Raw genomic sequence first — 14,020 nt, 5'->3', positions numbered from 1 at the left:
TTCCATTTTCAACATTTAAGTAAATGTCTTTGTCCTTCTACTTTTATTTATTTTTATATTACTCCATTTACTTAAGTTTACAATGTAAATAAGGAAGTACCCCATATTTGGATTCAAATAAAAATACTAGAAAATCAAATTCCCATCAAATCAAAATATGAAAAATCGGTTTTAGTGCAAAATACGATTTAGGCTAAAAATGATGGCTCATTAAGTCAATATATACTTCATATTAAAATTTCATAAAATCAAGTTTTCTTATTTGATGTGTAAGGAATAAAAGCCGCCAAAAATTATCTTGAGAAAATGATTATTCCGAAAAATCATTTTTCATACTTAGTCAAATTGCACCTCTGCTACAAAAATTCTGGGTTCGCCAATGTCTATAAATGCCAACCAATACTCTTCACTTTTGACACCAAATCCTCATACTTTTTTTTTTCCTATAAATACCAACCAATATAACTAATAAAATAAAATCTTATCCGAAAATATTATCCAATATGAATAGTATTGACATGTAGAAACCAAAAAATCTTATCCGAAAATATTATCCAAATTAATTGTTTAAGTAAAAAAAGTTGTGAAAAAAACAAAAAAATGAATAGTATTTGCCATGGCAAGCCCCAACTACTGGAAACACATTTTACTGAAGGGGGCTAGGGCAGCCACTATTCACGTGAATAGTGCCTGCCCTAGGGCTAATCTTGCCATGGCAAGAGGCAACTGGTGGAAATGCTCTAATGGCAAGCGGTCAAAAGTACTTGTTTAGAACGTTAGTAGCACTTTTAACCAGTATGGGTTGTCGGTCTTAGTTCCTATTTCCCAAATCAGATTGGACCAGAGAGTTTCCATTTCCTAAAAGAAACTAAATCGAACATTTCTCATAATAAAATACATATTACAGATAGGGAAATGTTTTCGTTTGTCTCCCATTTTCCTCAAATGGTGTCCTCTAGACTAAAAATGATAGAAATAATATGACTTGATTTCTGGATCACTTGCAAAGACCCCCAAAACAAGCAGAACCAACAGCCCCTCATATGACACAAGATAACCTAGCCTGGTTGTTCATCCAGATTATCATGGAACTGTAAGCATAGCATAATTATGGGTGTAAATTGGGAAACAAGATGTGAGTCCATTACCATCTGCATTATTCAGACTCTTCATCCCCACCGCATGCGAGCAGTTTCAAGTAGCAGAAAGTTGGTACCTTGCACGGTGAGAAATGGAACTACTTATTTTTGTTCGGGTTTGTGAGTATTTTGGATGAGCAAGCTCTGCCTTGCTACTTCTAGATCTTCTGCTTAAGCACATGACGCAATTGAACTTTTTGACTGTCCAACCTTGCCTCCAAAAGCTTTGCCTTCAAACTATGCTTCTGCGCCCCAAGAGGAATGCACCCTTTCATTCCTCGAACGTGATTCCCTGACTCGGGAGAACTCCACTGCCCCACTAAATCAGAGGGGCTAAGCCCACCTTTACCTGAACCCCGATCCGGAGATACGATACCCCCAGTAGATATCCTTCCATTCGAAAGCCTGCCATTTATTCCCTCTAAAGAGATTATCTTGTAGTTGTCCCCGTTATTTTGGCCGGATCGCCAAAGCCTTGCTATTGATGATACCTTCTTAATCTGCTTTGTTGGTACCGAGCAAACCTCACTGATTTCAGTGATTGGTGTTTCCTCACCTTCATTGTCTTCCCATTCTGTTCCACTCTCTGAGACATTACTCTCTCGGCGATTCTTATTGACAGATGGGGCACTCCCGTCTGGTGAGTAGCTTGAGCCCTGATCCTCAAGATGGCTCACAGTTTCCCATCCACTCTCATCTTCTTCAATATCACCATTATGACCAACATATGCAATTGGATGTCTTTGGATCCGGTCCTTGTTGATTCCATTGACTTCGGGACTCACAGTACGAATTTTGGAAGCATGGCTAGCAGGACTGTAGGCAACACATTGCTCAATCTCCCTCTCATTAGGCTCACCGAAATTAACCTCTTCGAACACGGAAAAGATATCATCAGGATTGGGGGGTTCATAAGAAACGTCCTTGACGTCTTGAATATTCACGGTAGCAGCAGCCTGTCGAAGAAACTCTGCTTCTCTCATTTCCTTCACATCTGGGGTTGCACTTCTTGACCTCAGAAAATTCTCTAGACTTACCACAAGCTTGTTCATCAGAGAATACTTCTCCTCAACTGCCACCTTAGCATCAACCAGCTTCATTTGAACACGCTCTTCACGCCAGACCTCAGCCATCTGTAACATCTTCCTTTCCTCTTCCACTTCCTCTCTGAGTTTCATGGATTCTCTCTTCAATGCTTCAACTTCAGCCTTGTCTTCTCCAATTTCCTTAGCAAGCTCATCACATACTTCCTCAATCAATTCTCTCGCCTTTCTTTCTTTTTCGTAGTCCTGTATGTATCGCTTTGCTGATAACTTGGCATCAGCAAGCTCATTAACCAATTTGGAATTGAGAATTTCAGTTCTCTGACGATTTTTCCTTTCCCGGTTCAGTTCAGCCTTGATGTCATCAATAAATGCACGGACTTTCTCATGCTCTCTGCTCCTCCATGAAACCCTTTCCTCACTGACGTTCCTTAAGAAGTGTTCAAGTTTCTTTTTTGAGGAACGCCGATCCATCTCAAGCTCCTGAATTCGAGCTCGAGCCTGCTCTAGCTCAGCTTCAAGTACAGATACCACTGATGCAGCACTTGCTTGTTGATCAAGAAGCTTCATTTGGCTGTAAATTTGTCGTACCTCATCTGATGTTTTCAAGCAGACAGGATCCCATTTTGTTTGCCCCTCCATGGCAGAGTTGGATAACTGGAATTAACGTTTGAGCTAAAAATTAGAGGCAAAAAAAACAAAAACAAAAACAGACCTTAAATTGCTCGAGGGGGGAAACAGATCTCAAATAAGAGATGTTGAGAAACCAATGGAAAAGAGGAAAAAAGTTAAACATATAAACTGCTTGTTCTAAAATTTTAATATGAGTTACTCTCTAATAAGATCATTAAATAAGGACATGTTTCCCAGACGGCTGAGGTGCACCTGAATGCATTTCAGTCATCCATATTTGATCTAATGGTTGAGAAAAAAGACATTAATAGAAAATAAATCACATATAACATTAAATTTTCATATTTCTCCCTTTTCTCTACAGTTGGAAAGTCCACCAAGCCTTGTTATGCTTCTCCCTCTCACAAAATTCCATATTTTCCCCTTGTTTTCCATCAGACAATGTTGCTAATTAAAGACCTTACGTCTTTTGATTCAATTAAAAGAATATGGTATACATCTATTTACACCAAATTTCTTATACAAGTAAATCTTTTCTTCTTTATTTTCCATCCAAATATGAGCATTAATGTGTATTTGCTTCTATGTTTAAATACATATTCCCACATGAGTAACACTACTTCTATATTTTCCATAACATTCTATTAATGTGGAATACAAGAAAGATGATTGGATTACCATCTTTAACTTTATTTTATTCCCGAAGGAGATGGTTCTTAATAAGTATATAGCATCAATCCTAGGAAAGTAAGTCATCTACAGCAGGTTCTGCCAGGGAGCTTGACTTAAATGGAGCTAAGCATGTGTGACACGTGTACAAGACAATAAAGGGATCATATTGTACTGAAGTTCATAACATGCGATGCTCATTCAGAATTTACAGATCATTGACAATTCATTGTAAGTGATCAAGGAAGAATCATACCTTGGACAAGAATCCATTCCTTGAGGTAGAACTAGGGCTTTGTAAAAAATCATTTGCTTCAGAAGCATATGCTTTGCTGTTGCGATTACGGAGAAATGGTACGCTGATATGGCCGACGTCAGGCTGCATAGAAGACGACAACATTGAAACTCAAAATTTACAGTATACAACAGCATAAATACCAGCAAGTTGAGATTAAGGCATATTATGACATAGATGTGCTAAAACAGCACGCAAGGACTATCTCAGAACATATCAAAGAAAAGTGTAACGACCCGGAATTTTCATAATGCATCAAAGAAATGCATAAATGTCCAACCACTGTATCATCATATCTCACAGTTCCATGTTAATACATTCAGATTAACTTGAAGCAACGTCACGAATCTTATTTAAGAAAGCAGGTCTGAAAATATCTCAAAACCAATTAACTACCAAACTAAGAGATACTCAGCAGGACATTGATGGAAACTTACAAGCATAACCACCTCAACACAGATTTCATCCTAAACACTTAAGAACACAATCATCATCATGTTAAAAAGATCAAAGAGAACCATTTCATTCTAAAGCTTTAAAGAAAACACAATCTCTGTAAGATCAATCAACGCAGAGAAGGCTTTTTCTTTCTTTGTAAGATCAATCAAATCTTGAGTAACAATGCTTGGTTTCTTGAACCCCAAATTAAAAAATAAAAACCAAGAAATATATATCATGAAGAAAAAAAAAAAAAACAGTACCACAAATATCAGCACCAATAGTCTTTATCCAACTTAAAATTGCAAATTAAACAACACCAAATGCATTAACCATAATTTTTTTTTCAAAAGTAAAACACATAAATAAATCAACTTTTTGACAAAAAAAAAAGGTCAAACTCCAATGAAATGAGATTTCATCAAGGTTTCAAAGAAGACCCATTTTACCAAAAACTTTCAGATCTTTGATGACCAAAGAAGATAACTTCCGAGACCAAACTCACCTGAAACCCTAGCTGACCACTCCGCCCTGGTACACCCGAAACATTTTCCGGCAACTGCAGCCGCCATAGCCCGGCGGCGAGCTTCCTGGCCGACATGGCGACCTCTCTTCCCTTCCTGCTCTTCCTCTTCCCCCCATCTTCTCTCCCCTCCTCAAGGGCATTTTGGTCTTTTCTTCTATCCCCGCGGTGGTCTTCGTGGCCTTCGTCGATCTTCCACTTGAGTAGAGGCGTCTCGGGTCGGCTCCGCTTTCCGGCCGGGAGTCCGGCCCGCTTCAACCGGGCCGAACCGGGAGCTCGGGTCTTTCTGCGAGCGCTGCTGGGCCTGGGTGGGTGAAGATCCGAGTCTGGTGGTGGGAATGTCGGCGAGGGGTGGCGGGGCTTGCTGGGAATTTTCATCTTCTTGAGTGAGATTCAGCCATTTAGAGAGAGAAAGCCAGAGAGAGAGAGAGAGAGACTGTGAGTGTTTGAGTAAAAGTGTTTGTGGTGTGTGTGTAGTGTGTGAAATGGGGAGGAGGAAGTACAGAGCTGATGAGCGTTACACAGAGAGAGAGAGAGAGAGATTGATGGATTTTGTTTGCTGGAGAAAATGACGCACAGAGACACTGAGACAAAGACACACGCAGAGAGACAGGTATAGAAATACGGTGTAAAAGTAGACATACGAACGTGAAAATCTATGTATTGTATTTTCTTTCTTTTTTCATACGGTCAACCACTTGGACTTCGAGGTTGGTGACATAGACAGCTACTATACGACATCGTTTTGGAAGAACACCTTGTAATTTGAAGAGTATTATTATTAGCGTAAAACTTTTTAATAACCAAAAGGAGAATCCATAAATAAATTTCTTTTGGAAGTTAAAAATATTAACCCTTTTTTTAAAACCATACTAGGTTAAATGTTTGATTCCCTTCTATTGCGACGAGTAAAAATAATTAAAATAACATAAAGCGAAAAATAAAATCATATTAATTCGATAAATTAAATTGCTATCGCAAATTTTCTATCAAATAGGACATTTCTCCAAAGATAGGGAAAGTAGATGCTGAATTGATTTCATATACCATTTTTGTAGGTAAAGCATATGTCCATTATAAATGGCCTCCCATAAGATATTGTACTAGTTTAATTTTTTCAAGATAATTAAGTTTTGTGGATCTTTTGGTTCATTAAATGCTAATAAAACTGAAGTCATTACGTGGAAAGCTTCCTCATTGAAAACTCACCATGAATGATTGGATGAAGTTCCCTCCGTCCTTGAATAAATATGGAGAGGGAGAACAATATATTAAACTCACACACATTACATAGATGCTATAACTCGAATTCATGACCTTGTTTGAGAGAGCAATTACTCCAAAACACTACACTAGTGGAGGGTCCTTCGCTTGATTTAGTATTTCTAAGCCATTATTATTGCATTTTTCTTTTTTCATTCAAATTATAAAGGATATTTACAATAAAATTACGCACGTACTCGCCACAATAAAATTATCGAGCTCGTCACAAACATATACTTTTCTTTTTGGTCAAACAAATAGATGTACCTAAACATTTGTATATGCATTCCTCATCATAAGGTAACAGTGAAACAGGTGGAAATACTATTTCCTTCTTTAGTTGTATATTTTAAGTAGAAAGTGAAAAATAATTGCAACCAGAAATCAAACAGTTATTGTATTTCTTTATACATACATCGTGAGATTACTTAATGTGCATGCAAAATCGGGTCATATCATTACAATTAACAAGAACACGTGGGGGGTGGCTTATGAAGTAATAGAAGTAGAAGGGGATACAATCAATCAATCAACACCAAAAAAAAAAAAAAAAAAGTCTTTGAGATTTACCCTACGTGAATAAAGTCTTTTTCAGAAAATTCCAAAATTCCAAAAACATAAAAACATAAAACGATAACAATAATAAAAGTTGTACAGAAATAATGGCACTGTTCAAGTTCGAAACTCACACACATTAATCAGATCTTACGACTCAAATTCATAATCTTTCACCCGAGAAACCTTTACTATTGAGTATCATATCCGTTTGCATTTGATTCTCTAAATTTCAGCGCAGGTCCTGCGAACAATTATTATTTTGTATTTTGTATAGAATTTCTCTTCCCATTGAAGATTAAAAAAAAAATAGGAGAAATTATTTCCAAATGCTAATAATACACGCGCTCGAAGTGAGCGTGGTGTTGCCGTTTCATTTTTGTGTCTGCTACTGCTATTTAATAAAGAAGGAAAAAAATGGTTTAGATTCTGTAGGTTCATGAGACCGCCACAGATCTACAATCTACTACTGCGTTGTTTTCTGTATTTTTATTGTCTGTTTTTTTTTTTTTTTTTCTAGTTCCACAGCCAAAAAAAAAGGCATCCGAGGGCGTCACCACGTGGATGCTACACCGGCATACACGTGGCAGCCATGGCCAACTCTACATTGCATTTGAATCCTATGCAAATTTTTGCTAGGCGACGAATGCACCCACATGGGCATGGAAGGAGGGTTTTAACTCGGTTTGTGAGCCAACCCACATAAACTAAGCTTATCATGGTCATGGACTCGTGGTGCGGCTGCCATGGTTTTAGATCTAAATCAATTATTTTAAATATGAATTTGGACAATATTTTTTGGGTCAACTATACTTAGGCAGTTGTCAATTGGGAATCCAACCAACAATCTCTACTGTAATGTTAATGTCGAGGGATGTTAGGGACAGTCGTTCTATTAATAGCTTATAATATTTATTAATGGCTAAAAATTACTTACACAGTCTCATAATGTATAAACAGTTAAAGTCACCAACGTACATGCATGAGTAATTATTTTTAGTAATAGTATAATTCTTAAATATTTGACATGTTACGTTGTCAAACTGTTAATCAAATCTCACATACTAAAAACTAGTTGTGAAATTACAAAATACCATGTAAATAAATTATCACGCATAAAATACCGTAATTGATCCGTTTCACACAAGTGTCTCTCCTACCAAACATATATTCGAACCCCGAATGCTAAATGTGGGACAAGGTAAACGGGGCCACAGCTACAGTCATTCCTGAATTGATCCAACTGATGTGGGGGCACCAATGAAGTGCTATGCAAGAAGCAAGTCGAATACGTTTTATCCTTGAGAGAGTTGGGCAGTTGTGCATTATTGTTGTTGGCTGAATTTGTTTTCGAGACAGTACATAACATACATATATTATTACTGGACCCTCCCTATCGATATCAACAAATAGTTCGGTTTCGATATGAATCTGGTTTTGATTTTGAAGCATTATTGTTCCTTAGCCTAAGCATTGAAATTGAAAGTTTTGTGCCGGCTTTTCTTCCTTTCTGTCTCCATCTTTGCCCTAGAGAGAGACAGCTATAACTACAGAAGGCTATTGTTTTCTTTCCAAATAATTTAACCTCATATATTATATGTGATCAAATTTTCATCGAGAGCAAATATACTTGTATTGGATTAAAACGACGTTAGTTAATAGTTTAATAATATAACATGTTAAATTGTTTAACGATAGATATTACTGGTATGAGAAATTTTGTTTTTTGGTCACTACTGCAAAGCATGACATTGACTATACAATGGAAGATCTAAAAAGTAGAAGCATGACTATGATGGTAGGGGACTGATAAAAGTAACTTGTATTGGGTTGAATTTGAGGGGCACGGGCTAAAAATAGAAGACGCTAGCTTAATGTTTTCTAGCTCTTCCCAAATTTTCCAACAATATAAATCTTAAGTTTTTAAGCTTAAACAATATATGGTTGTCAACCAGTCTAGCTCAATAAAAAAAAAACCTAATAATTTTAAAAGAATAAAGAAAATAATAATGATTCTCCGTCATCTTTTCAAATTTTGTAGTAGTGTGTAAGGAAATTTTATGTTATAAGACTATACGTTGTTTGAGTATATTTCACAAGATCCAACCAAAGAAAAAAAAGAGTATATTTCACAGGAGTGTTCTTACCCTTTTCTTTTTTGGGGGTAAAAAGTGCCTAACCATTTCAAATCTTTACCGGAATGGACAAGCCTTTAGGTATTGTGTGTGTGGCTTGCATGTCTTGGAGAGGTGAGGATGGCCACGTTTGGTGGGGACTGCTTGTCCATTATCATGTTTGAGAACTACAGGTTTTTACCATCATGAACACTTTGACACGTCTATTATTTATGAATATATTTAGTACTTGGGACATGATAAAGAGGCCATTGGTAGTTTATCAGTAACCATCTAAGCCATTCCCACGAAACTTTTTTATTATTTTATTTGGGCACATCAATGATGCCAGACATTACAAGAGGGTTCCTTGGAGTTTTCTTAATGTTTGCCCTTAAATTGTAAGTTCTTTAAAGCTTAGTTTCCTACAAGTCCTCACCCATGATTTTTGGAAGGAAGAAGGCGAGGCTGGTGTTTGGCGCGGTTAATGAGAATCCGACCGGCCGGTGGAGTTATTAGGGTGACAAAGTGTACTTAACAAAGTGATCGAGTACAAGAGAGACCGGTAATAAAATAATTTATTTCTCAATCACCTTCACCACTCGAGCTAATCCAAACAGATTCTAAATATTTTCTTTTCTTGTGGCATGAAGCTAGTGAGCATTACGCGTAGAATGGGCAAAATTTCCATTGACCAAATGTTAGGCGAAATATTAGTACCAGTTTCTGCCCTTCGGCCACTGGCATCAATCCAACCTTTGAAGAATTTTTGGAAACAAGAAGCCCGCCATTCGAGCAACCTATTAGGGAAAATAAGACCAATGCCCACTTGAACAGTAGGCCTTAGATGGTTATATAATTCAAGGGCATTGGTGTGATGCTTCAAACAAAATTAATAATGCAGGAAACCTCTTGATTGCTCCAATAGGTTTTTTTTTTTATTTTTTTATTATATATAAATAAATTTAAATTTATTTAATTTATTTAAAATATTTTTATTTATAATTTAATACTTCGATTTGGGCCTAGACATATTCCCAAGGGTGATCACATGCACAGATAAAACAAAATCTTTTTGTAAGCAATTATCATATCACATGATTTTCTTTTTTTCTTGTTGAGAAAATCACTTTAATTTCAGATATGTTTCTTTTTCTTTTCTTTTTCTTTCCAAATATGTGATTTCAATTAATGAAAACTACTTTTTTTTTTACGTGATTGTCATGAGTCATGACCCAATAGCTGGTTGCAAATATCTGGAATTATCATCACTAAAGAGGATATTAAAATCAATCAATGTGATCCTTCATCGTTTGGTCTACACATGACTTTGATTTCTTTTCTTCATTAAGTTTAATCACATGACCAGCTTTAAAATGATATTTTCTTTAAGATATAGCTCAGTTTAGTTATAAAACTCATGCTTTTGCTCAACCATGTCATCTTCTCTCTATTAAGAGTTTTAATTATATTTGGGTTCTATCGAGGACAGCATCTAGTGTTTTTGATAAAATACATGAGTTTTTTTTTTTAACGAGTAGACATGTTGCACTTTGACGAAAATACCACTTTAAAGTTAATCCTATGCCATTACGTGACCAATTTTACAGAATATTTTGATGGATTAATGCGATTAGAGCGACCAAACTGATAAAAGGGAAACCATATGCATGTGCCCAAGGAACATATATAGTGTAGATATAAGTGGGATAAAGATGTTAAAAAGATGTTAATATCATAAAATTTGAAATGCAGTACTGCCCAATGATCACAGCACCTTTGGCATCATGACTTGTATGGGCCACCATTGAACTCATTTGTAAGCTCAATGCCTCCTCCAACTTCCAAGGCTATCCAAAAGAAAAAGAAGTATCACTTACCCATGAGCTGCAAAATCAACCCTCTCTCTCACTTGGATTGGTTACTCCATAAGGCCCCAGAACCACTGGATATTGAATTTCTCACATGATTTGGCAGTTTAGTGTCAAGCCCAGAAAGGCATATCTTCTGAAACTTAGCCCACATGTTTTGTTTTGGCGAGAGTGACTGAAATGCCATGCCGGCAATTTTGGTTTTCTTTATTTTTGGAACTTTCTGTAAGCTTTGGATAAATATTTAGAGGATCTTAAAGTATGAAGTACGTACGTACCTTTCTCTGAAATCGTCAAATTCTTAGATTAAACACTAAATACGAAACCGACCAAACCAAACGTCAAAATTGTATCATTGTCAAACTTCATCATCACTGGGTTAAGCAGAAACTCAAGATAAGGGTTCAAGTCCTTGTTCCTTCCACACAGTTAATCAACTCAATCTTATCTTCGTATATATATATATAGATAAGATTGAGTTGATTAACTCACCTAAAATTGATTAAGAACAAGTTTCTATCAGATAATAACTTTTATGTATTTTTTTTCGTTTAAAAAACTATTAATGATCTAATTATTGCTGAAAAGTGAAAACTTATAATAATTTTTCAATCAGGATATAAATTATTGTGTGGTATTAATATACGGTTTCATGGTGTAATATGTTCACTTGTTATAATACGACGTGATCATTATATAGTACCACACACTTTAATTCTGAATATAAGAAATCAACACTACAACAAAAAGTGGAAATAGTCATCATTATTTGGTGACATTTCCGGACTAAAAACTTTAGTCACCCCAACAAATGTTACCAAATAATGATGACTATTGCTACTTTTTTTTTTTTAGTGCAATAAAACAATATGCCGGTCAAAAGAAGAGATGATCATAATCTCATGTGAACATTTTGGCAGAAATCTCAAGCTTGTGGCAAAGTATGATGAGCCAGTTTTTCAGTGGAAGCTAGCTAAAGTTGGGTAGTGTGGTCCATATATACATGTGAGGTAGCACGACTCAAGAAACATGTTGGGAACTCTGTCGAACACTGTAGTTGAGCTATCCACCATTGGTAGTAGGAGGCCAACTCTTGGTGAAGCCATTAGTGGACAGCAAGTTGTAGCCAAAACAAATAACATATCACGTTGGTTGAAGATTTCTTGTGAATTGCAGTGCTTTTTTTACGAAAAGTGTTTTTTAAAGAGTGTTCAACACTAATTTCGACTCAATTAAAGTTCTTCTATAATTCAATTCTTACTGGGAATGCTTCTATAGCAAATACTTCGGCTCATAGAAAAACTTTTATTAGAAGAACAACAAACTCTTTTATTTTATAATCTAGATACACTTTGAAGATTTTATACGAAATGTTGTCATGAGCACTTTTAATTATTTAAAAGCAACTGAAATATGCAAAGCCATGTGCTGCAAACGTTCCAAAGTTCAAATATCTAATTATATATTGGTTGGCCTAACTAACAAATCCATATGTTCTATTCACCAACTTTCAAGTCTAAGTCCCAACTAGCTTTTTTAAATAAACCAAAAGATTAAGTGAGATTAGCTTCTCAGCATCGGTCATTAGATTTACAAACATCCATCATTCTCAAAGAAGGGACCAACACTTCAGAAGTCCCCCGTCCGTCCCCTTGATCATAATTTGTTAATAAGAAATAAAAAAGAGATACAAGAACAACAGGGGGATCAAACCAAACCCTGCAAAAGAGAAAGACAATGAAAGAAATGCACAACAACATGCTAACTTAAGAGACCAAAACTCTGAAGGAGTAAACAAAAGAAACTAGAAAAACAGGTAATTAGGAATGCCAAGCCAGTCCTGCTAACAAAAAGGCAAAATAAAAGAAGGTGCAGTATCCCACCAAATTAAATCAGAGCCCAAAGCACCATGATTTGCCAAAGCATCAGCATCATGATTACCCCTCACGAAAGATATGAGAAATCTTAAATGACATGTGTTGGAGACGATGCAAGCAATTTTGCCAATCAACTCGTAGAAGCCAGGAGACTAAATGCGGAGAGTGAAAGAATTTAGTAACTAAGTTCCAACTAGCTTAATTATAACATTATTTAGGGTAGAGGATCCTCCATATTCTTTATTTACTTATTTATAACCAACTGGGCTATACTTCCACTAACATACATGATTAAAAAAACCACGTCAGAAATGCAAGAAGAATGAAAAACCTATACATGGTTAATATTACTTAGAGTTTGCCAACCAAGTTTAGCCTAATAAAAAATAATCTTGACTTTTAAACTAATAATCTTATATTCAAAAACCCATGACACCAATATATTTATATTTATTACCTAGAGTTTCCTTGCATGTCCTAGCTGGTAATAATTGTTAAGTAATGAAAATATTACCTAGAACTTGCATGTAGCATGTTGAATGTTAAAGTGTATATGTCAATCAAGAATTTTGCACATTACTTTTCTCTCAATATTGTTGGTCATGTTTGTTGAGAGTTCTACGTTGGGATAGGATTTGTTGGCATGAATTGTGGATTATTGACTGTCTTTTCTTATACACCAAGGATTTCCATTATAATTGTATATGATTTACTTTAATTCTTGATTTACTAATGTAAATAAAATATGAATTTATTATTTACTTAGGCACTAAAGCTCCGTTATATTATAAATATGACCTCATACAAGAAGAAAAATGTTCAGAAAACTTCTACTAACAAATATTTTCTCATAATTCTCATATTTTAGTTCACACCATTTATTCCCAATTAATTTTAGGATGAATGCTCCAATCATATTGTGTTACCCAAAATTAATATATATATATATATATATAATAAGATCTTGCATTTCCTAGATCCTATCTATTTCTCTCATGCTAAACTTCCATTTTCTAGGTACGTGTAACTTGTCATTTCTATCTCATCAAAAATATAGTGGTGAGCAAAAATATTTCCGACTTATTTTGAAGTTTGCCGCATCACCATCAAAATATTCAAATTCCACAAAGACTAAGCCAAAAGAGTAGAGAACAATACAAAACGAAACAAGACGGCCTCGAACAGGCAAGCATCATCAACCAACCATCTCCTGTACACCCAAAACTACAAACAAGCTAAAACAAGCTGCAACTATCAATTACTAGAAATTATATACCACATGGCGCATTCCAAAGCCGAATTTTATTGTCCGCTACCTAGCCGTAACATCATTAGTTTGGTCAATTAAAGCCACTGAAAAACAAAAAAGGGCCAAAAAATTGGAAATGTGCTAATAGTTGCACCCACCACTATAGCATGTTTCATGATTATAGTATTAGAACGAGTTTGTCCACGTGTGAAGTTTCCGGGATAATTATTCTCAACAGTTTGAACATGCACTATGCGGTGACTAAAATAGTCTCTTGATTATATTAGCTCTCTTCTCAACCATCAAAATTGCTTGTGACGTGTAAAGACCCGAAGAATCATGTGAGTGGTT

At 35.7% G+C, this 14,020-nt stretch overlaps 1 protein-coding gene across 1 annotated transcript; it reads right to left on the bottom strand.

Moving 5' to 3' along the window:
• On the bottom strand, window positions 849-5,399 carry LOC18779623. Its single transcript, XM_007213543.2, has 3 exons — window positions 4,723-5,399; window positions 3,741-3,863; window positions 849-2,839 (listed from the first exon to the last, which is right to left on the bottom strand). The coding sequence occupies exons 1-3, from the start codon at window positions 5,116-5,118 to the stop codon at window positions 1,298-1,300; spliced, it is 2,061 nt and encodes a 686-aa protein (XP_007213605.1). The 5' UTR covers window positions 5,119-5,399; the 3' UTR covers window positions 849-1,297.

Source organism: Prunus persica, chromosome G4 (genome assembly GCF_000346465.2).
Source record: "Prunus persica cultivar Lovell chromosome G4, Prunus_persica_NCBIv2, whole genome shotgun sequence".
Classification (NCBI taxonomy): Eukaryota; Viridiplantae; Streptophyta; class Magnoliopsida; order Rosales; family Rosaceae; genus Prunus; species Prunus persica.
Note: the sequence above shows the minus strand (reverse complement) of the source record. Positions and strands in the feature narration are given on the sequence as shown.

Bases quoted from the DNA above. Each gene is read 5' to 3' on its own strand.
- LOC18779623 (XM_007213543.2), bottom strand. From the start codon at position 5,118: ATGAAAATTCCCAGCAAGCCCCGCCACCCCTCGCCGACATTCCCACCA. The intron at 3,864-4,722 runs GTGAGTTTGGTC...TCTTCTATGCAG, and splicing joins GTGGTCAGCTAGGGTTTCAG to CCTGACGTCGGCCATATCAG. The intron at 2,840-3,740 runs GTATGATTCTTC...CGTTAATTCCAG, and splicing joins GGAATGGATTCTTGTCCAAG to TTATCCAACTCTGCCATGGA.